The 24,763-nt window shown below is 38.2% G+C and overlaps 1 protein-coding gene across 1 annotated transcript in view; it reads right to left on the reverse strand.

The window, feature by feature from the left end:
* Positions 1-5,651: 5,651 nt before the first annotated feature.
* Positions 5,652-24,763, reverse strand: part of LOC134528588 (dipeptidyl aminopeptidase-like protein 6) — a 226,063-nt gene continuing 206,951 nt past the window's right edge. Inside the window, exons 12-16 of the mRNA XM_063362340.1 lie at positions 23,980-24,331; positions 19,491-19,685; positions 17,254-17,411; positions 15,261-15,472; positions 5,652-12,551 (exon numbers count right to left, since the gene is read on the reverse strand). Of these exons, the coding sequence (XP_063218410.1) occupies positions 12,405-12,551; positions 15,261-15,472; positions 17,254-17,411; positions 19,491-19,685; positions 23,980-24,331 (1,064 nt within the window). The 3' untranslated portion in view covers positions 5,652-12,404. The remainder of the gene's footprint in view (positions 12,552-15,260; positions 15,473-17,253; positions 17,412-19,490; positions 19,686-23,979; positions 24,332-24,763) is intronic.

Raw genomic sequence — 24,763 nt, forward strand, 5'->3', positions numbered from 1 at the left:
CTCTAGCCACAAGGCCGAACCTTCCCTGAGATCACGAACTGAACAAAATCACGTCTAAATACTCAGAGGTAGCGGGGACGGCGTCAATACATTTAGTGGTGGCTGTGTTAGTCCTGACAAAGATAAGGTTAAAGCACTAGTAAACTATGATATTTCAAAAAATAGGCAAGATCTTCAACGTTTTCTTGGTCTAGTCAATTACCTGAGAGATTTCATCCCAAACCTTACAGAAATCACGTCTCCATTGCGAAGTCTGCTTAGAAAAGACACTGAGTTTAGTGGAACAAACTTGTTCATGGTAAAAGTATTGAGACATTAAAAACTGTTCTTGCATCAGAACCTGTATTACAAACTTTTGATAAGAGCAAACCCATAGTAATTCAAACAGACAGTTGTAAAGTGGGCATCGGGTGTGTTTTGTTGCAGGAACACAAGCCGGTATGTTATGCATCGAAGACACTCTCCCAGACAGAAGTTAACTATGGACAGATTGACAAAGAGTTTCTAGCAGTCCTCTTTGCATGTCGACACTTTCAGCAGTACATCTATGGTCATGATATAACCATCCAAACAGATCACCAACCATTGATCTCCCTAATGAAGAAAGAAATTTGCCGGATTCCATCAAAGCGCCTTCAAAGTATCAAACTTAAACTTAGCATATACAGGATCAATCTTGTGTATGTACCAGGATCAAAAATGCTCATAGCAGATGCCCTAAGTAGAGCATGTTCAAAAGCTCCAGAGCTTGATGTAGATGTCTCTCTGTCAGATGAAAAGAAACTTTTGTTCCAACAACACAGTAAAAATGATGTTTTACTCACACAGTTAAGTACCTTGTTCCAGGAGGGCTGGCCGACGTCGAAAACAAAAGTTCCTGACATTGCAAAATTTTACTTCAAGTTCCGACACGACAACGTTGTTGAAGATGGTTTAGTGTTCCTAGGTGAGCGCATCATAGTTTCCACTGCACTGCAACAAACAGTGCTTAGGGATCTCCACCAATCCCATTTTGGCATGTCCAAGACTAAAGCTAGGGCAAAGACTCTGTTTTACTGGGCAAGAATGGACACAGACATTGAGGAGTTTGTAGAAAGGTGTAGGCTATGTGGAAATACAGCGCAAAAAATACTAACGAGCCAATGATCACACAAGACCCTCAAAAGTATCCATTCCTGAAGGTGGCATGTGACATTCTTGAATTTAAAACACATTCATACCTTGTGCTCTGCGACTACTACTCAAAATGGATAGAACTGGTTCCCCTAACATCCAAAGATTCACCTACTATAGTACAAACTCTGAAAGTCATTTTCTCAACACATGGAATACCTAATACCTTGATTGCTGACAACATGCCATTCAGCTCTCGACATATGAGCCAGTTAAGCTCTGACTACGGCTTCAAAATCCAAACATCAAGTCCATACTACCCTCGGAGCAATGGCCTAGCTGAACGAGCAGTAGGAATTTGTAAACAAATGCTAAAAAAAAGTACAGAAGAAAACCAGGACATATACATGATGCTCCTAGAATATCGCAATACACCAGTGTTGGGTTCACAGTTCAGCCCCGCACAACTTCTGTACAGTAGGCGAACAAGAACAACACTACCGATTCATAACAACTTGTTAAAACCTCACATTGTAACAAACTTCCACAACACACAGTTAAAGTATGACTACAGAAATAAGAAACATTATGACAAAAACACCAAGTCCAGATATCTTGAGTTCAAAAAAGGGGAGCACATAGTATACCATGACCAGGGTACTTGGAAACCCGCCACAGTGATACAGGTGTGTGAAGCTCCAAGGTCTATCCTCATTGAAGATGAATTTGGGAGAGTCAAAAGAAGAAACACATTTCACCTCAGAAAATCCAAAGTCCAACAGGAACGCTCAAAATCACACCAGTCTGTTCAACACACACACCATGTACAACCTTACTGGACGGGAGAAAGAGTAACAGTGGAACACGCAACTTCTGGGGGAACAGAAAGAAAGGGTCAGGAAGGGGGTTTTAGAGGTTTTGCACCTGATGAAGTTATCCCAGTTGAAAGACAAAGAGAAGAACCAGTGCACTCACGTCCACATCGAACTGTCAGAACCCCCAATTACCTTAGTAGTTACGTGTTAAAGTAAAGTTAACATAATAAATGAAACAGAACTGAAATTATAAAGAATAGGAAGATGTAGTGTAGCGAGTAAAGGTTGGCGACAGTGAAAAGATGAGCATTGCGGACTGGGATGCTGATGTGGGTCAGCAACAGTAATGTGAATGTTTATGATGTTAGTAGTGATGTATTTAGTAGTAATACAGTGAAGAAATAAATAAACGTTACAGGTCCTCAGTCCTCCAGATTAACAGTGAACCAATGACAGAAGCAGCACTAAGGTATAATTATTTGAATTTTAGCATAACATGAAATGAACCCGCGAATTTTCCGGGTCTCTAATCATGAGTTGTATAGGTATTTATCGTCCGTAAACCGACTTTACAGACAACCCCCTTTTTGGTTAGCAGGGGGACTTTTTTGGAGACAAAACACCTCTTCCTACCCTTTCAAAACTCCCTTAAGCTGTTAAGAAAAGTCAAATGAAAGATGAACTGATGAGCCTGAAGTGAAGTGTCTCACCAAGCTACAAACCCTCAGGGAAAAAAATATTCTGCTAAAGAGTTCTTAAGCGCTGTTGGGAAACTGTTTGCTGCTCTCAGGACATTGTATGCAATAATTGCTACCGCAATGTTGGTTGGCGTGTCGGTCGAAGTTTAGGGCGCCACCCATGGGCGTCGAAACAGGGGGGGGATGGGGGGGACAGGTCCCCCCCAATAATAAAAGTCTTCAATTTCGTCCCCTCCAATAATATATTTAGTTTCGTAGTTATATTAAAAATATGATTTCTGTGATACAACCCATATGTTGCGCATGGTGCATTTAGTCCAATCGTGGTAATGTGAGCACTTTTTAATTCAATCTTCGTGTAAAATCAAAATCAGGTCCGATAGCGAGGAGAGATACTATAATAATAGTGAATATAATCACTTTATCACTTACGTTTGTGTACGTGCGCGAAATTTTCTTAATACTGCTGCGGCATTTAAGTGTAACATTCAGGTTTGTCCTGATGTTTAAATTAATGATTTTGTGTGTATATAGCACCAGCAGATATGTTAACTGTGTTTTTACAAATTTGTTCTCTGAAAATATTTTTTTATAAAAAATAAATTATATATTGCAACCAACTATAATTAGAATATTTAGGAAAGAAAAATGCCTAAAAACCACCTTTTTGCACCTTCAAACCCCAAATTTTCCCGGGGGAGTACCACCCCCCCTTTCCCCCCCACCATCCGCCGTTTTTTTTTCTTCTTCCAAGAGATGTATTATCCTCAACAACTAAATCAATTGAAGTCCCTCCCAAAAAATATATCTTTGCGACGCCCATGGCGCCACCATGTATAACGGACATGTGGACCCGGCTACTCTGTCCTCAGGGCCGTGACGTAGCCCGTGTGTGGCGAGGCCCGTCTCCTCCTGTAGCGCTGAAAACCTCTGAGAACGATGACAGGTGCATGGAGCTCCTTCCTCTCGCAGCGCTCGCGACTCACTGCCCGTTCGTCCTCGCTCGGCAACTCCCGGGAGCGGAGCACTGACGTCACATTGGCGGGCGCGAGCCGACACACACACACACACACAGAGGGTGGTGGTGGAAGGAGGGGGCTCGCAGCGTGTAAGGGATCGTCCATTAATCACGTGATGTTTTTTTTAGCAAATTTTTAACCCCCCTCTCCCCTAGTGATTTGGGGTTAGATTTCAGACTTACCCCCCCCCCCCCCCCCACTTCAATAAATCACGTGTATTTTTTTTGGTACATAATATTTTTAAAAATTTCAGAATATTATCAGTATAATCTAATTTAATTCTGGAAAATTAAGCACAGTGATAAAAATGTCCAGACACACATTAAGGTTGCAGGTTTATTCTCACTGGCATAAAAATAATAAAGGAAAGGCTTATATGTGATTTACGCATGTATCCGGCGCCAAAATCACAGTCTTACTGGCGACTGGCAAGCCGAGCCGGGTGGTTCATGTTGCGGCGGGCGGGGATATTGTTGCCTGGCTACGGCGAGTCAAGGTCACGCGTCGCATTTCGGTTTAGTAGAAATCGGGCGAAAAAATAAATACACGTGATATCTCTCTACACCCCCCTCCCCCCTTGTGATATTACGTGATTTTTTCCAACCCCCTCCCCCCCCCCCTCATCCTTTAGAGCCTCCCTAAGGGGGGAGGTTGGTGGCACATCGGGCTCAGAAGGGCGCAGCCCGGGACGATGTCATGGTGCTGATGAGAAGCTGTTCACAACTGCTAACCATCTTCCTCTCATCAACACTGCTACCGAGAAGGTATTCCTGGAAGGTTATCTCGGACAGCTCTCACTGCTCACATTTGCCAAACTTGAACGCAGCAACTTTGTCCCACAAACTTCTGCAGCAGTGTGGATACCAGTTCCAGGCGTGGACGGCGAACCAGCATTTTCGTCACGTGCTCGGATACTTTCCAACCTGCGCACTGGTTCAAAAAAAAAAAAAAAACCAACTGCACTGAAATATTATGCTAGCTGGATTATATCAAATGAACAGGTGTAAAAAATTTTTATCCTGTAACTGCAAGTTTACGATACAGGCCAAACATCGCAAACATACCGAGGAAAAATTGTAGTACATATAAAATAGATTATATAACATAATTTTGTGCCATGTGCAACTAAAGTAATTTGAATATAAAGAAATTAAATTGAAAAAATAATTTTCAAAAATAAACTTTTTTTTTTGCCAAAACTTGTTATGATTTTTAACACTGCCAAACATTTTTTTTGAGAAAATTTTATACAGTGTTTTTATATTTGACGTAACTAAACATAACTAATGAGAGTGAGCGTATTGCTCAACACTGCTTCTACCTGGTGACTTCTTTAATTTCCTGTGCCTTAAAAATGATACTTCAGTTTTCTTCAGAATGTGTAATGCTCATCTTTTAACACACTTAACTACCTACAGTTATGCTTTTGCAGTGTTAAAAATAATACTTATTTTGACCTTTCTGAATGTATATTACTTTTATATAAAACCACTAATATAAATGGTTAAAAGCAAAAATTCTTTTTTTTTTTACATAATTGATTACTTTAGTGCCTATTTGTGTAATATTTGAAATATTTGTGTAAGGCGAATTTGACAAATGAAATAGATAATTTTATTTTGCAAACCAGCACCAAAAGACAATTTCCCTTATCAAATTACTACAATGTTATTTTGAGTCTGTCCAAGGATGCTATCAATATTACCAATTAATTTTAATAAATATCAGGACTACTATTTGCACTATAGTTTCTTGTATGTTTATAGATTTTATTCATTTATTTCTGAATGAAGAGCTCAAATTATAACTTTGTACATTATCCACTTATAAAATAATATAAGGACTCTTAATTAAAACTTATGTGGGGGCTATAGGCCAAATGTTAAAAATAAAAATATTCTAGAAGTTGTAATAAGATGTAACGAAAGCTATGATTTCTTTCACTCTGCAAAATTAATGTGCAATAACAATTCATGATTTTAAAATAAAATAATAAAAGAACTGTAATAAAATTTTAATTATAAATAAAAATGTATACATTTTACAATCATGTCTGATATGCAATTACATTCTAAAATAAATTTCACAAAAAATTAAATACCAACAAATTTATAAATAAGTTTCAAATACATTTAACAAAAGTTAAGTGAGGTATTAACGACTGCTTTTTTAAAGTAGGTATCTGAAGTAACACCCCTACTGACATAACCATTAGGTATTTATTTCAAATCATCACAAAACTTTCAAATTCGTATGTATTTCTATTCTCCAAGTGAAAACATTTCTTTATCCATTTTCCTTCTTGCAACATACATTTTGTACAAACTTTAATTTGGTAGTTCGACAGGTTGATATAACACACAGTGACCAACAACCATTTTACTGTTAATAAATATTTCACAAAATTTTTGAAGTTATACTTCTTAAGGCGCATTATGAAATAATGATAAGAATGAATTTTTACGATGTACGTGCAACATGCAACAAAATTTTCACAGGATGAATAAAAAGTTACACACAAAAAAAAAGCTACATACAAATAAAAATTATATATGTTCTTTTAAACCTTATACTTTAGTGATTAAATACTGCTCCATATCATAAAAACATTTATTTATTTTGAATATTTGTGATAGAAATTGTGTTCCTAAAATTTTTCAAGTGTAAGCTATTTATATAAATGAGGTTATGTCCCTATATGTATAATTTATTTGCATTATAAATTATAACATTATTATTTAATAAATAACTAAAATTATTAAATTAGAATATACATTCAGCATATTTATTGGTTTTCACTTTTCACTATATTATAATATAAAATGGAATACTGATTATTATTTTTTATTTTTTTACTTTGAAGATTTTAGACTTTACCAACCGTATTTACCTACAATATCACTCCTGTCTTTAAGTATTTTATTTCTATTAATTATTTGCATGCAAAATTAAAGTTAGCTTTTAATTAAGTCAAGTAAGTATAACTTCTAACGCGCATACGTAAGTACACACACCCACATTTTTTTTTTATCAACACTGTATTATAAATTTAACTTGGAGGCATGTTTTCACACAAATGATATGCCACAGGCCAAAATTTACAAATATATGACACCTGAAAACTCCTTTGTATACCATTTATACTGGAAATTTAAATTATTATGATATCTATGTAGTCTCTTCACTATCATTTTATACATCATCAGTGTGAAAACAAGTAACCACAAGTGTGACTGCAAAAAACGTGCCCGGAGAAAGGGCTTTAGACCACAATTTCTGAACCGACAAAGCAGATGTTATTTAAACTGCCTCAGCATTTACAGCTAAGAGTAGATTTTCTGCACCGCAGTAGGAAAATACTCCCCAGAAAAAGTATGTTAGAAGCCATTTTTTTTTGGTGATTTTCACGGCTTTCATCGGCAAATCATTCACAAACGGCAAATTTATGTACGTTGCGTCGCAAATTATGTCACTCAGGGTGTTACTTAACTGTACATTCATGAAACTCTTTGTAAAGTTGCGAAGCCTTTAATCCTTCAAAATTTTGTAGGTACTGCCTATGTCTTAATATATACATAAGTTACTAAACATTAATGTGCATAATCCATATTCACAGATGATTTCGAAAAGGACTGCCACTGTCTGTCTCATCACAGCCTTCCAGTTAGTTCTGTTTAAATAACATATTTTTAACTTAGTGTTGTGCTGATTCGAGTCACCACAATCCATCATCTACAAAGACATACATGACAAAAATTACAGGAACAGCACAGTGAAAATGCAGTAAGTTGATAAACTGCTACGGACCAGTACTAAATGCTAAATGGCAGCACAATATTTAATTTTGCCATATCAGCATCGACGCCTTAGATCTTACAGCAGCCAATGAACCTAAGTGTTTCCAATATGTAAGTTTTTCAAAAAAACATTTTTCTACAAGGCTCTGTTAAATTTCAAAAAATCTACTACAAAGAAAAATTCATACACATAAAAAATATTTTCAAAAAGAAAAACTGTACTACTGCACTGTCCCTGTTTCATTTTAATGAATTAATTTAAACTCTTTGTTATAAATTGAAAAATGACAGGAAAATAGCGTTGCTGACATTAATAAAATTCTTCTACCATAGCAACAACATGCAGTGTGTAGCATTACTACAAAGTGTGTACAATCTACGTGTTAGGGTTCTTGCTTTTGTTGTGCATCAAAATGTTTGAAGGCACTGTTGCAAAATTTTTTTTTCCATTTAAAGAAGTCAAATGAGCTAAACTGCAAGCTGCTTAATACAATTAATACTGCAATTAATTATACAAAAAATTTTTATGTGCATTTGTTTACTGGTTAAAGGGGGAAATATAATTATGAGAAAAAATAGAACCACAATTTCCTTCAAACAGTATCTGCATGTTGCTGCATACAATTTAATACTAGATCTTTGAGTCAGCTAATATTTCTTAAAGACATGCTCTAAGCTGCGAGCTAGTATTTTGCAATATACCACAGTGACATGCATTTGAAACTCCACATTATTTTCATTTCAAAAACTTCGATTTTAATTTTAACAACTTAATAACTTACACTGTATTAACTTTTTTTTGTTACTAGTTACAGTTTTTTCATAGCAAATGAAAAATACTCGTGTCAAGTATTTTCGTAGTAGCTAGCGTTCAGTCACCAAAATGTTGGATACTTGAACATAAACACTAACGACAAAAATACAGGATAAGTGTTAAACATTAGGTAGCACTTTATCTTCATTACCATTATGCTAAAAGAAGTTTATCTATTTGTCCTACAGATACTTTCAAAGAAATCTATGGTATGTTAATCAGGTTGTTTTAAAAACATGACAAAAAGTGTTATATACATCACAAGTTAATTCTTTCATTTTTCTTGATGAACACAGTTTAAAATAGTTTCTAAGAATCTTCTTTACATATATACATAGTTTTTGTACAAACTACTTTTAACAAGATAACTTTCAGTAAGGTTTGAAAGATTTTTTTTTTTCATTTTTAATTCAAATATTTCCTTAAAATTGCCTATATCTAAAAATGTTTTTGTACATTCTGTTATATTTAAAACTACCAAAAAAATTTTTTGTGTAATGGTAAAATTGCCAAAAATTATCACTATGTATCTACATCTGAGATTTCATACAACAAAGTAGAAGAGACGAGAAACACTACTTGAGATTTTGGAATATTTTTCCAGCCAGAAATATAAAATAAAGTGTAGCAAGGACATGTTAGTGATTGCTGATCGGTGATTTTAACTGTGTTTAGAGTTGTCACCTTGGCCTTACGAAGAACATGCTTTACGATGTAATTGTTTTGCTGCAATACGATTTGTAATTAATTTGAACAATTTATTGTGTGACCACTTTTTTTTTTAAATTCAATGTTACGATAATAGCATTAGTTGTGATTCAAGTTTAATTATTGCTGATAAGAAAGAAGTCTGGGACTTTATTTTATTATCAAAAGTTTACAGCCGTAAATAACATCTAAGTACTTGGGAACATGACAGTAACTTTTTGGACCCTTCAATTTTCAGTTTCAGAGACACTGTGAATTATCTACCAAGCTATTTACAAGTTATTATTTTTAGGTATCATGGAATTTTTTTCAACAGCAAAAAGGCATACTATTATATATGACTTTTATGTTTGTCAGTTAGTACAGGTTCACTCACAAAATTAAGATCACATAAAGAAAATTTTAATACCTGTAGAAATTACAGATAATTTAATGTAATAAATAAACATTTAAGACCAATTAGTGTTTTTTTTTTAAGTTGGCTCTAAATTTGTTTCTAGAAATTTTCAAGTTAAATTTTGAATTCAGTCATGCGTATTACTCTGTTACCATTTATGATGAAAGCAAAAGTGGTATTTTTCTATTATCAATGTTTACAAAATTTTAAAAATGTTTTTGTTTCAATACCTGCTAATAGAATCTGCACAACACTACCTAAATTTGTGTTTTTATAATTTTTCAATGTTAAAACAAGATACTTATTTTTGACTTTTGAGAAGTATTTTATTTTTATATAAAACCACTAATATAAAAAGATTTAAAGAAAAAAATCCTTTTTCGTTACATATTATGTGCATTTAAATATTTGTGTAAGGAAAATTTAATAAATTCACTAGGTAATTTTATTTTGCAAACCAGCACCAAAACACAATTAAAAATTATTTTTTGATAACTTCCAAAATACAAAAAACAAGCAAATACTCTCACAAATTATTTTTCTTTATATTCTCAAAAAAAAATCTGTTTCTTTTAATGATAATTTAAACACAAGCTGAATAAATATATAACTGCCCGACTTTCAATAACACACTGCACAAGTGCTAAATAGCAGTTTGATATTAGTAAAGTGTGTTTACTTTAGTGGACTACATTTTTAATGAAAATTAATCATAAAAAATTTCAGCTTTATAAATTTTTCTCTAAGAATTTGATATTCCTATGTGTTTTCTTTTAATTAAATCTTGAGAGCATAATAAGTGGTTATAGTTGGTACATTTATGATTCTTTAAGTAAACACATGTTCCATGTTTATGCTTGGCTAACCATATAAATATAAAATATAAAAAAAAAAAACATTTACAATGAAATCACTATCTTATCTTTGAAACAACAGAATAAAGAAAGTATTTGTTTCCAAAAATTTTGGTTTCACCCTAATTTCCTATTGAAGTGTCTTCACATGCCAAGAGTCAAAGCCTATTAAATCATCACTTCACTTTCTTCTTTGGTTTGCATTACGTGTATTTTCACAACACTATCTTTATAAAAATAAAAATGTGAAATAGCTCTCGACTGTTTTGAAGACTTAGTTGATCTACAGGGCTTTTCTACCTGATTGTATAATTAAAGAAACAGGTACAGAAATTCTAAAATGGCTATCAAATATAGAAATGAAAAAACTCAAAAACCAAGATCCATTGGAGCAAAGACAGTCATTTCCAAACACAACGATGCAGACAGCTTCCACAGAATATTAGATGCACACCACCACATTCGAGAAGAAAGTTTTGATCAGTTTACAGTTACATTTGGCACTTTTAGTATCACTTTTTGTTTAATAACTTTAATCACATTTTATTGTTTCATAATTATTTCATCCCCTTGTATGCTGTTATGGGTGACTAAGGTTTAATAATTGTTTTACGTGTATGATCAGATTCATACTACAGAGAAAGAAGTAAATTGAAACCAAATTTTACTGATATTATTTTTTTATAAAATGTAGGTACTGTTTAGAATTCTAAAAATTTCTGCTTGATCCACAGTTGTTGTGAAAACATTTTATTTCTAGTGCTTGAAACTGAAATGTCCTTTTTTATTGGCTTATTTATCACCTTATGTTCAATATGTATTCTTATTTTTCTGCATAGAGGATGTTAAAAATATAAGTAACATAAGTATGTACACAAACTTAAACATTTCCCATGAAGCTACAATATACATTATCACATCTGTTAAATCATACATAAATGAACCTAAGTAAATTTTACAACACATTGCTAACAAAAAGGCTTTAAATTTGAACCAATGCAATTGTTTTGTTTTAAACATCAAGGTAGTATAGTGTGGCAGAATATTTGCCAAACAGTTCAGTCATCCAATATGAAATACTTATTACAATATTGAACTTTAGGGAAAATCAAGAGTTTTCTATATTAGAAAATATTTTGCTTTTAAGACATGACCTTAATTTATTACGTACTTATAAGTAGAGGCGAGATTTTATGGTTTTATGTATTTTCAGGCCTATTTCATTCTTCAAACAGGAGATCTCGGTATTATTGTTTTCATTTTTAAATGAATCTGTCGATACCGTTTTACTGAACAAATATGATACTTAAATGTTCCAGGATATGTACTAATTTCTCCAAAAAAGTGTCATTTCGACTGATACAAGATGGACTTTATCGAAATAATGATTTGTAATATGCATGTCTAACTTTTCGGAACAAATAAAAAAAATCTGTTTGAGTATTTCTGTGTTTGAAAAGTTTTCTAATGGTCGTAATGTAAAAAAGAATGAGTAAGATTAAAAATAATTCAACTTTTTCCAACATTTTTTTTTTTTTTTTAATTGTGCTACAAACTTTCAATGAAGAGTAGATATTTTTAACGTGATAACGCCTTATAAATCTATGAACGCCGGCTGCACGCATGAAAAAAGCAAGACTCATTGCCACGTTCCGCCTGAGCCGAGTGTGCAAGAACCGACCAACCACCGAGTGCGAGAAAATCTTCTGTAATATCAAACAGGTCAAGGCGGGCCTTTTTAACTAATTGTTCGTGATCATATTCAAAACAAAATATTTAAAATAAAAATTGCAAAACACCGTAAAAAAATTTGAAAAATAAAAAAAAGTATTGAATATTTCAACAATGATTTCTTTATGACGTTATCACGTAAAATTATCGTCTGTGAACCGACTTTACAGACAAACCCCCCCCCCCCCCCCTTATTTTTCCATCTAGAGTTAGGTTTAAATTGAAAAAAGGCTGATTAGTTAGCGTTTATGTGCTTCGCAGTGTGCCGACTTGAAACATCGGTGCTCGATAGGCTTCATCGCAAACGGACCGTATAATCTCGTCCCTGCTCACAAGTGGTCGACGGGTGTCGTCTCACCGCCGGGCAGCTGGAAGAGAGAGACAGAAGCGACGGCTGCTCACCCCAGGAGCCGGTGTCGTGAGGGGGGTAGAGGGGGCGGACGGGAAATGGCCCCCGCTCACTCGCCGCTGGTGCCGCCGTTCCGCAGGCCCGCCTTCAGGTCCGGGGGCACCTGCTTGCGGAAGCAGTCGTCCAGGAAGCCCGCCATGGAGCGGTACAAGTGGCGTCGCACCCGGCTGAGGCTGTGGCTCTCGTCCGGGTACACCTGCCGGGACACACGCGACCCCTCAGGGGGGCGTCTACCTCACAGCCCTGCTCGAGGCGAGGCGGAGGTGTGCTTACCAGGAGAGGGGGAGAGAGAGTTCTTAAGATATAAAACAAAAACTTTTCTAATTGAAAAATTGAGTAAAAGTTTCAATAAATATATTGAATAAATTGAATATATTGAAATAATTGAATAAAAAAATAAAAAAGAATAAAAGGTTGAATATATTGAATAAATTGAATATATTTAATAAATTGAAATAATTGAATAAAAAAATAAAATTGAATAAAAGGTTGAATATATTGAATAAACTGAATATATTTAATAAATTGAAATAATTGAATAAAAAAATAAAATTGAAGAAAGGTTGAATACATTGAATAAACTGAATGTATCAAATAAATTGAATAAAAAAGACCAGACGGAGGTGTGCTTGTGTGCTTACAAGGGGAGAGAGAGTTCTTAAGATATAAATCGTAAACTTGTGTAAGAAAAAATTGGTGCATGTACATAAATATGTACGTGCATTAGAAGTATATATTTACTTGGCGTGATAACAACCAACTTTACTTTTGCATGCAATAATTAAAATAAAAAAAAAATTAATAAAAAAGACTGGACATGTATTATAAATACGTTTAGTTAAAAATAATTCAAAATTCAACCAAATGAAAAAGTTTGAATAGATAATCAGTATTCATGTGTATAAAATTATCATGGCGAATTTTAATTATTTATTAAAATAATAATGTAATAATTTTAAATGCAAATGAATTATACATACGGGAACATAAACTCTCTTAAGGAGTATACCCTTGTAAAAGTTTATAAACACTATTTCTATCACTAATATTCACAACAAATGAATATTTTTTAATTATATGGGGCCCAGCATTCAATAACGATCAGTAAATATAAGATTTAAAAGCAAATATATAATTTTAATTTGTATGATGCCTTTTTTTTTCCCTGAGATAATTTCATCACATGGAGCATGTGCATCGTAAAAATTCACTCTCATAATATTTACATAACGCACTTAAAAAAGTATACTTTCAAAAATATTTCTAAGAGAAGGAAAAAAAAAAGTACAACGGGAAATCCGAACTAGAAGGAATGGCTCCTGGTATAAATGGATAGAATGGATGAGAAGTATTAGAAGAGTAAGGTAGCAAAAGGTATTGTTTATTTTGTTATTAAATCCACCGATATTGCTCAGCGTTGATAGAATTTCTCTTCACTATTCATTCCTGCACAGGATGGCTTGATTGACTTAGCTTTAACATACGTATGGTTAGAAATGTAACACTGTATTGTAGGCTCGTCAGTTTCACGCTTAAGATTGCGGAACAGAGTTAATGGCGTCCACTGTCGCCTTATTGATACAACCCAGCTTGTTTAAATTAAAAATTTTATTTTGTGTACCATCTTGAAGTACTTATATGTTTAAATATTTTTTTTTTAAATTTTACTATTTGTTGATTTTCCAAACCCCATAACTTAGCATCTATCCACAGTATTATTACAGATCTCATTCTGACAAAAATTCTAATTCTATGCTGTTTACAACAAGGTATTCCATAAAATTATGTGATATGCTCAAAAGAGCAAAAAAAGATTCAATATTAAATGCTATCAAATTAAAAAAACAAGTTTTCTTCCTTCAATTGTGACTCCTTATAAATAAAAATTGAAGAAAGTTTCACTTTGGTTGAATAACACACTATTTTTTATGAATAAAGGAAATACGATAGCACAGAAATCCCTCGTTTCGAAAACAAAACTGAGCCCGGTAACCACCCGGCCATGGAGGGCCAGGGGCGTAGCCGGGGGGGGGGGGGGGGGGGGGGGGTGTTTGGGTGTCCAAACACCCCCCGAAATATTAAAAATATATATATATATATGTACTTATAACAAAATTTAACTCTTGCAAATGCACTTAAATTAAACTAAGAAAGAACCCTTGAGCCGATAACCCTTAATATTCAGCAATGAGTTTTCAACAGTGTCTCGTTAAAAAAATGTCATAAAGTCGGGACACAAATTTGTGTTATTTTCCTAAATCCAATATTTTAATTACGAAAGTGCGTAAATAGCACCAATATGCACATTAAGATGAGAATATTTCCGGGGGAGGGCCCCTAGTACGGGGGCAGAGCAGTGGCGGATACAGAAGAATCTCAAGGGGGGGGGGGGGGGCGCAGGTCTACCTCCTCCACACACTCCCTTGTTACGTCACCTTGGTTGCTTGGATGCAGCCAGAGATCTTTTTCCAAGCTCTATCCGTTTCATTTACGTCTCGCCCGAATATTTGCTGCTGTTGGTGCATAATTGTGTGCTATATGTAGTTAAAATGGCCAATTGTGCACACACCACACAAAAACTAAAGATTCTGGAATATAATATTTCTCTTTCCCGCCGCTAGTAGACATCTTGAGCTATTGGTGCAAAACAAATCAAGTCACATGCAAAGCTTGATAAAACTTTATTCAAACTGTTTCTGAGACATGAAGTCGTTAAAGGTAAGTGTATGAATTTGTATTGTGTGACATCGGCGGCCGGGTGCGCGCCCTCCCCTTGCCAAGAACCATGCCGTAGTCAAGGGGGGAGGAAGCGCGCGCCCCCTGCGCCCCCCCTATGAATCCGCCACGGGGGCAGAGTGTAAGTAAACACCCCCCCCCCCCCCCCGGCGGGTAGCACGGACTATACCTGCTGGCGGAACAGCACGCCGCGCTCGGCCAGCGCCCTGGCCAGCGCCATGCTCTGCTGGAAGTGCACGTTGTCGTCAGCCGTGCCGTGCACCAGGTAGAACATCTTGTCGCGCAGCTTGTCCGCGCGCCGGCTCACGTCGCTCTCCTCGTAGCCCTTGTAGTTGCCCGTGAGGTTGGGCAGGCCCATGTAGCGCTCCGTGTACGCCGAGTCTGCGCGCGAGAGACACACACCACCGCCCCCCTCGCAACCGTTGACCAGCCTTGCCGTTAGCGCCGACATCTTGGAACTAGGCATCCTCTAACCAACACTTAACCGAAGCTACGAAAGGAACTTACGTCTTGAAGTTCGAAATCAAAAGGAACTTCATCATTTCTGTACATAGTTCCTACCAAAGTGCTTAGATTTAAAATTAAAAAAAAGGGGGGTTGTCTGTAAAGTCTGTTCACGGACGATAATTTTAGGTGATAACGTCATAAGAAAACATTGATGAAAAAAATTGCATACTTTTTTTTTAATTTTCATAATATTATTTACAGTTTTTTTTTGCAAATTTAATTTTAAATAATTTGTTCAAATATAATCACGAACAATTAGTTAAAAAAGCCCCGCCTTAACCTGTTTGATGTAATAGAAGATTTTCTTGCACGCTCGGCTCAGGCGGAACATCACAATTTTTCGTGCGTGCAGCCGGCGTTCATCGATTTATAAGACGTTATCACGTCAAAAAAAAATTGAATTTGATTTGTTTCATTGTGCTTCACTTATTGAATCTTTTAAACTACAGATTATAGCCAATTTATTTTTACTGTTCTGAATGCATCCGTTTCAGACTAATTATTTTACCATAAAAATGCTGCATATCATAACAATATTTTGGTTGGGAAATTAAATAAACAAAAGAAAAATGCTTAATGCGGTCAATTTAACTTCACTTACTGCTACTACAGCATGTCGGTGACGCGAACTCACATGATTTTACCCATCCAAAAAGAGTCCAACACGCACATGATACAGTCGAGTATACACATTGTACTAGTGTGCATATGTGTGTACACGTACATCGCCAGTCTGGCGCAACACGTTACTAGCATGTCGGTGACGCGACCCCATAAGTTTTGCCCCTACCAAAAATCGCTCAACACAGCTAAAGAAGTTTTCACTTCAATAGAGTATTTTACAATGATAACCCATATGCTAAATGGTTTAGCAAAATTCATTTCCAAAATCTAACAGAAAACATAATACACATAGGCACTCATTATATAAGGGTCCGATTATAATTTTTATCTGAATTGGATAGTTCCAACATGAAACGATTCAACAAAATCGGAAATAAGTTTGTAAAAAGTGTTACCGATTCATCTGATTTCTCAAGGCATCAACATTAACATGAATGAAGATAGAACCTTCTATTTAAATTATAATATACTTAGTAAATACATAGTCAAAGTTTTTTTTATTTACCTTTCACAAACTCCACTGCGCCTTCCAGCCTATCGCACGGGATACGCCTAAACGGTCGCTAAAACTAACCCCGTATTCAGGCGTCACTGCAGCCACTACTGTTGCAACGCGGCTATGCAGTTACCCCCCCCCCCCCCCCCCCAGGACGACCGAACCATCATTCATGATGCTCACTGTTGGAACGTCTTGCTCTGGCACACAGGGTGATCTGCAGACTTTTCCTTGCATAAACGGGCCACAGTATAATTATTTTTGGAAATTTTATTTTCTATCTGCTTTGGTTTGATTTATGAGCAGTGCTGTAACAAAAATGGTAGCAGAGCGTGGTTTCAATTAAATGTCGTTTGAGATTTCGTTTTTAAACAATCCCGTTAAAAATAAAGTAAAGTAAAATAAATTTTTACATATATGTTTTTTTACATAAATATTTGAGCGGGCATCTTTATATATTTATTTTTATTTTTAGCGCGAGTATAAGTAAGTATAAGTAACACAATGGCATCCCGCACGGATGCCAAGGACTCACCGTACAGCTTCCAGCTGACGATGGGCGCCACCGAGATGCCGCAGTGGAACACGTCCTGGTCGCGGGCCAGCGCCATCGCGGCCACGAAGCCTCCGTAGCTCCAGCCCCACACGGCCACGCGTCGCTTGTCCACGAAGTGCAGCGAGTCGCGCAGGTACCTGCGGGCACGCCCACACGTGCCTTCCTCCGAGACGCGAGTTCACTGCTGGTCGAAGAGCAGAGCTGTTCGTTAGTCAAGGGGATGGGTGGATGGGTTGGGTTTTTACATTTTGTTTTCGATTACAGATGTGCCAATCACAAGCGCGGCTCCAGAAGGGGGGGGCGGTGGGGGGCGATAGCTCCTCCCGAGACCAATTTTATTGATTAGTGTATATTCATGTTTACTTAAATATATTTAATTTCACATGTTAAACTTTCATCTCATCAAAAGTTGCATGGAGCTACTAGGGTACTGTATTTGAAACCTGTAATTTGTAAATAATATTCCACTTTCATTTTTTTGCAACTACGACCTTTCTTTGTGCGATAGCCCCTCCCGAAAAGTCATCCTGAAGCCGGCATTGGCCAATCAAATCCTCAAACACCATCAAATCCCAAATATTTGAAGGATTCAATATTCGAGGGAAAAAAATATTAAAGGAAGCGAAGTAAATTAAAAACAATTCAGCACTTATATAACCTCTCATAAACCAATTTTTTTCTTCATCTCTATCATGTTACCATTCCCCAAGATATTATAATTTTAACATGTAATAATATAAATTAAATTAAAATGTGGATTGATTCTGAATAAAAATTATTTTTGAAAAAAAAAAAAAAAAACATTTAAAGGGTAGAACGTTTCAACAACATAGTTCATATTTTTCATTTAATTTATTTTTTAAGCCTAGACATTCTGGTTCGGATTCGAGGGGTATATTCAAGGTACGCTCTGGGATTAAAATTTGAGATTTGAATTCGTAAAAATTTGGGATCTGACACATCTTAAGTCTATTGCTGAAAGAATTCAGTGGAAAAATTACAACTTAGCAATACACGCAGATCACGTTTACAGTTATGGTTGGTAACATTTGTCTTTAAATTATTTATTTTCATTGTGAATTTTGAAAAGTTGCACACTAATGGGAATGAAGCACAACAAAATTATTTGCCACTTAGGCCCTTAGTTTCTCTCGACGGTCGCACTTAGTCGGCAAATCTAAAGGAAAGGGGAGAGCTTGAAAAGCTAAAGGCAGAAGATACAAATTGTTTATGCTAGAAAAAATCTATAGAATAAACTAACATTAATTTCTGAATCGGAGCAATAAATACCCTTTCAAAATTTTCAGGGGTTCATTCTAACAAATAATTAAAATGTAATCTTAAAAGTAAATCTGTTAGGTAGAAGACAATCACAATCCAGGTGGAGATAAGATATGGCTATTTATTCTTTCTGTGCATAGTGCAGTGGGAACAAATTTACAAGTTGATTTTAAAATTTACATATATCTAAATATTAATCCGTAGGGAGTGGATTACTACACAAATTAAATGGATGAATAAAGTTGTAACTAATCAGACTGGCATGTCTACGAAACAATCCAATCCAATCACAGTTCATAATTAACATTACATGATCGGCTCTCAAAACAGTACTTACACACGACGTACTGAATATTGATGATTAGCACTCTACTAAAAGTCGGATGCATTGTCGACGGAATAAGATAATTGTAAATGTTTCTTGAAATTTATTTTTTCAACATAGAAAATGGACAGCATCCGCCACAAAATTTCCATGACAAAAATCCAGATCATTCTTCTCAAATAAATCTCTCCGTTCAAAATTAAAAAAAAAAAAAAACAAGATATGATGGTTAGGGACACCTGTATTTCGCAAATGCATTTCGTGTCAAGGTATTTCACAAAACACTGTAGCTTTTTCTAAGAGTCATGGCAAATTGTGAGGGTGCAGCAGTACGGTGACCACATTCTCATTGGCCCCGTCAAGAGCGGGACGACACCTCTCACCGACCTCAGCCAATAACCACAGGAGAAAAGCTACAGTGTTTTGTGAAATACCTTGACACAAAATGTATTCGCGAAATACAGGTGTCCCTAATGATGGTCTATTGTACATAAATCACTAAGAAAATGTTAGCTGGAAAAGAGCTCATCGATGCTTAGATCCCGCACTTATTCCACAAGCGGGTACGACCAGTGATGATGAAGGGAGGACGGGGCGAAAGCGCACTCACTCTGTCACCTCGAGCTGGTCAGCCACCTCGACAGAGCCGAGCCGCATGTACACCTCGCCCAGCAGTTGGCTGCCCTGGCCGCCCGAGCCGCGGCCGTCGATCTGCGCCACGATGAAGTCCCTGTTGCCGGCGAGGTACGTGTTCCAGTCCAGCTTCCAGCGCTCCGTGACCAGCTGGGTGCCCGGCCCGCCGTACCTGCGGGTCACACTCTTGCTCCGGACCACTTCCCTGGCCAGCCAAACATCATCCCGACCACTTCCCTGGCCAGCCAAACATCATCCCGACCACTTCCCTGGCCAACAATACATCATCCATACCGCTTCCCTGGCCAGCCAAACATCATCCGGACCACTTCCCTCGCCAGCCAAACATCATCCTGACCACTTCCCTGGCCAACAATACATCATCCAGATAACTTCTCTGGCCAACAATACATCATCCAGACCACTTCCCTGGCCAGCCAAACATCATCCCGACCACTTCCCTGGCCAGCCAAACTTCATCCGGACCACTTCCCTCGCCAGCCAAACATCATCAAGACCACTTCCCTGGCCAGCCAAACATCATCCAGACCACTTCCCTGGCCAACAATACATCATCCAGACCACTTCCCTGGCCAGACAAACATCATCCAGACCACTTCCCTGGCCATCCAAACATCATCCATACCATTTCCCTGGCCAGCCAAACATCATCCAGACCACTTCCCTGGCCAGCCAAACATCATCCATACCACTTCCCTGGCCAGCCAAACATCATCCAGACCACTTCCCTGGCCAGCCAAACATCATCCGGACCACTTCCCTCGCCAGCCAAACATCATCAAGACCACTTCCCTGGCCAGCCAAACATCATCCAGACCACTTCCCTGGCCAGACAAACATCATCCAGACCACTTCCCTGGGCAGCCAAACATCATCCGGACCACTTCCCTCGCCAGCCAAACATCATCAAGACCACTTCCCTGGCCAGCCAAACATCATCCCGACTACTTCCCTGGCCAACAATACATCATTCAGACCACTATCCTGGCCAACAATACATCATCCAGACCACTTCCCTCGCCAGCCAAACATCATCCAGACCACTTCCCTGGCCAGCCAAACATCATCCAGACCACTTCCCTGGCCAGCCAAACATCATCCAGACCACTTCCCTGGCCAGCCAAACATCATCCAGACCACTTCCCTGGCCAGCCAAACATCATCCGGACTACTTCCCTCGCCAGCCAAACATCATCCAGACCACTTCCCTGGCCAGCCAAACATCATCCCGACCACTTCCCTGGCAAAAAATACATCATCCAGACCACTTCCCTGGCCAGACAAACATCATCCAGACCACTTCCCTCTCCAGCTAAACATCATCCAGACCACTTCCCTGGCCAGCCAAACATCATCCAGACCACTTCCCTGGCCAGCCAAACATCATCCAGACCACTTCCCTGGCCAGCCAAACATCATCCAGACCACTTCCCCGGCCAGCCAAACATCATCCATACCACTTCCCTGGCCAACAATACATCATCCAGACCACTTCCCTGGCCAGCCAAACATCATTCAGACCACTTCCCTGGCCAACAATACATCATCCATACCACTTCCCTGGCCAACAATACATCATCCATACAACTTCTCTGGCCAGCCAAACATCATCCATACTACTTCTCTGGCCAACAATACATCATCCAGACCACTTCCCTGGCCAACAATACATCATCCATACAACTTCCCAGGCCAACAATACATCATCCAGACCACTTCCCTGGCCAGCCAAACATCATCCACACCACTTCCCTGGCCAACAATACATCATCCAGACCACTTCCCTGGCAAACAATACATCATTCAAACTACTACCCTGGCCAACAATACATAATCCAGACCACTTCCCTGGCCAACAATTCATCATCCAGACCACTTCCCTGGCCAACAATACATCATCCATACCACTTCCCTGGTCAACAATACATCATTCCGACCACTTCCCTGGCCAACAATACATCATCCAGACCACTTCTCTAGCCAACAATACATTATCCAGACCACTTCCCTAGCCAAAAATACATCATCCAGACCACTTCCCTGTCCAGCCAAACATCATCCACACCACTTCCCTGGCCAACAATACATCATCCAGACCACTTCCCTGGCAAACAATACATCATCCAGACCACTTCCTGGCCAACATACATCATCCAGACCACTTCCCTGGCCAACAATACATCATCCAGACCACTTCCCTGGCCAACAATTCCTCATCCATACCACTTCCCTGGCCAACCAAACATTTACCAGACCATTTCCCTGGCCAACCGAACATCATCCAGACCACTTCCCTGGCCAACAATACATCATCCAGACCACGTCCCTGGCCTGCCAAACATCATCCATCTTTTCCCCCACAATACGAAGTTTGCACTGTCATCATTTCCATCAATGCTACGCAACCAACATTGCCACTCTGTAATATAAATATAAAATATTTTTTCGATCTTTGGTACAATATATTATTGATTGCAACCAGATGAATGACAATCAAAATTTTACCTTTCAAAACATAAAATTTTTACACTGTTGGATTATTAATTATTAATTGTTCATTTATGAAACAGATGAGTTTTCAAATACACTTGAATTGGTAATTATTATACACACTGGTTTTAATACACTACAGGATCACACTATTATTAGAAATTAATAATTCACTTTGGTAACGAATATTTTATCAATTTCCCTGTGTTTTCCAAGTTTTGAAGACCCCTTTTTAATAACCCTAAATTTTCTAGATTTTCCATGTGTGTGGGAAATCTGGTGTGATAAGTGTTGAGGTACAGCTATGCTCTAAATAGTTTTACGAAAAAACCACCACCCTTAATGTAGTGCATATTCCGTTAAAGGCATTAAGCTCTTAAAGTCACTTGTTTTTTAGTACATCTTCTCCACGACCATGGTTAACTTAGATCGGGTTAACTGGATCACGACTTGAACCAGTGTTATCCAGATTGTGGGTCAGGTGCTTTACCACTGCGCCTCCATGCTCGGCTTGCTGATACTCGGCACACCCAGAATTGTCTCCAGGCCTGGAGAAAACAACAGGTTTTGCAACCTCTTCCGCGTCCCTTCTCTACCACATACTCACGAGTATAAGTAAGTCCTCTCACTACCCTGCGCTGCACCTTTTATAACCCTCATACCTACGTCACCAGATACAGGCTCACAATGACCCATCGCTAGGGACACCTGTATTTCGCAAATACATTTAGTGTCAAGGTAGTATTTACAAAATACTGTAACTTTTCTCCTGTGGTTATTGGCTGAGGTCGGTGAGAGGTGTCGTCCCGCTCTTGACGGGGCCAATGAGGATGTGGTCACCGTACTGCTGCACCCTCACAATTTGCCACGACTCTTAGAAAAAGCTACATTGTTTTGAGAAATACCTTGACATGAAATGAAATCGCGAAATACACGTGTCCCTACCCATCCCGTACATCAAATAATTTTACATTTTGATGCTGCTAAACGACCAGAAGGCTTAAATAGTTTTAAAATAAATCTTTCATAGGTTGAAATTCATTATGTTTAGCACTTTCAAATCATTAAAATAACTATTTTCTGAATTTAATATTTAAGTATTACTACATGTTTAGATATACGTATGTAATTTCATGCACTTGTATACCTCGGGCAATTTTTTGTATCAAAATCTAACAAAAAAATGTGTTCAAACTACCTAAGTTAATAAAACATTTAATGAAAGCAGCTAAACAAAATAACAAACTTAAAAACCTATTAATATAGCGAAGGTTGCCGGAAATAGGTATCTTGCTAACATTTTGCGTCGAACATTAAAACTTGGTGATGCTGGACTCACAATGATCAGTCACGTCCGTCCTTTAACAAATCATCATTTAATTTTTCTACTTGGATTATGTACGCTAAGCACTTATAAATGATTAAAAAAACTCTAAAATATTATTTAAATATATTCTCGAGTTACCGTGCATTATTTGTGTCTCAGACAATTGTTGTTTCAAACACTGAACTGAACACGTGTTCATGGGTAAGTTTAAAACACAATACGGAAATATCTAAACAAATAAGGAAACTTAAAAAGTTTTCAAATAAAGACATTTTTTAAGTTTATAATTTAATTCGTCCATCCATTCCATTGGCAAGGTTTTGACTGATCGATGGACGGATGGATGGCACTTATCGGGCCATCTGATTGGCTGCTGGTGACGTGATTGACAGATGGATCTTTGTGGAGTCTTGTTTAAGGTTTCGACGGACGGATGGAATTTTCCGGGGTATCTGATTGGCTGCTGGTGACGTGATTGACGGACGGATATTTGTGAGGCCAGCTCAAGGTGTTGACGGACGGATGGCTGCTGGCGACATGATTGACGGACGGATGTTTGTGAGTCCAGCTCAAGGATCTGACGGACGGACGGACGGCCGCCGGCGACAGTGCCGGGCCGGGCACGTACACCTGCACGACGAGCGGGTACTTGGTGATCTCCTCCTCGCGCAGGCCGGGCGGCAGGTGCAGCCGCACCTGCGCGTGGTAGCCGCCCGAGATCTGCACGGGGAACGTCTTGACCTGCGGCAGCGCCATCCTGGCGGCCAGCTCCAGCAGGCGCGAGTTGTTCTGCAGCGCGGCGACGAGGCGCGGTGGACTCGCGCGGCCGCCGCGGGCCTCGTACAGCCGCACCGTCGGCACGCCGGGACCCAGGCACTCCAGCACGTAGTACCGCAGCCCGGGGCTGAACGCCGCGTTGTGGTACTGGCAGGGCCGCAGCAGCTGCTGGGTCGCGTCGGCCGCGTGCCTCGCCACGTAGCCTGCGAGCACAGCGTTCCCCCGGGTCAGCGGGTCTGCACCCTCCCGAACAGGGGGTTGTCTCCAGAGTCGGTTCACGGACGATAATTTTACCTAATAACGCCGTATAAAAACATTCATGAAAAATTTGCATACTTTTTTTTTTAATTTCAAGTATTATTTACAGTTTTTGGAAATTTTAATTTGTTTGAATATAATCACGAACAATTAAGCCCCGCCTTAACCTGTTTGATATTATAGAAGAAATTTCCTCGCACACGGCGGTCGGCCGGTTCCTGCACGCTCGGCTCAGGCGGAATCGTGACATTTTTTTTTTCGAGCGTGCAAGCCGGTTGTTCGTCGATTTATAGAAGACGTTATCACGTCAGAAACAATCAAAGACAGAAAAAAAAACGTGCGCGTGGAGTCCGCTCACGACGGAAGTGAAACCTCTT

Source organism: Bacillus rossius, chromosome 1 (genome assembly GCF_032445375.1).
Source record: "Bacillus rossius redtenbacheri isolate Brsri chromosome 1, Brsri_v3, whole genome shotgun sequence".
NCBI classification, from domain to species: Eukaryota; Metazoa; Arthropoda; class Insecta; order Phasmatodea; family Bacillidae; genus Bacillus; species Bacillus rossius.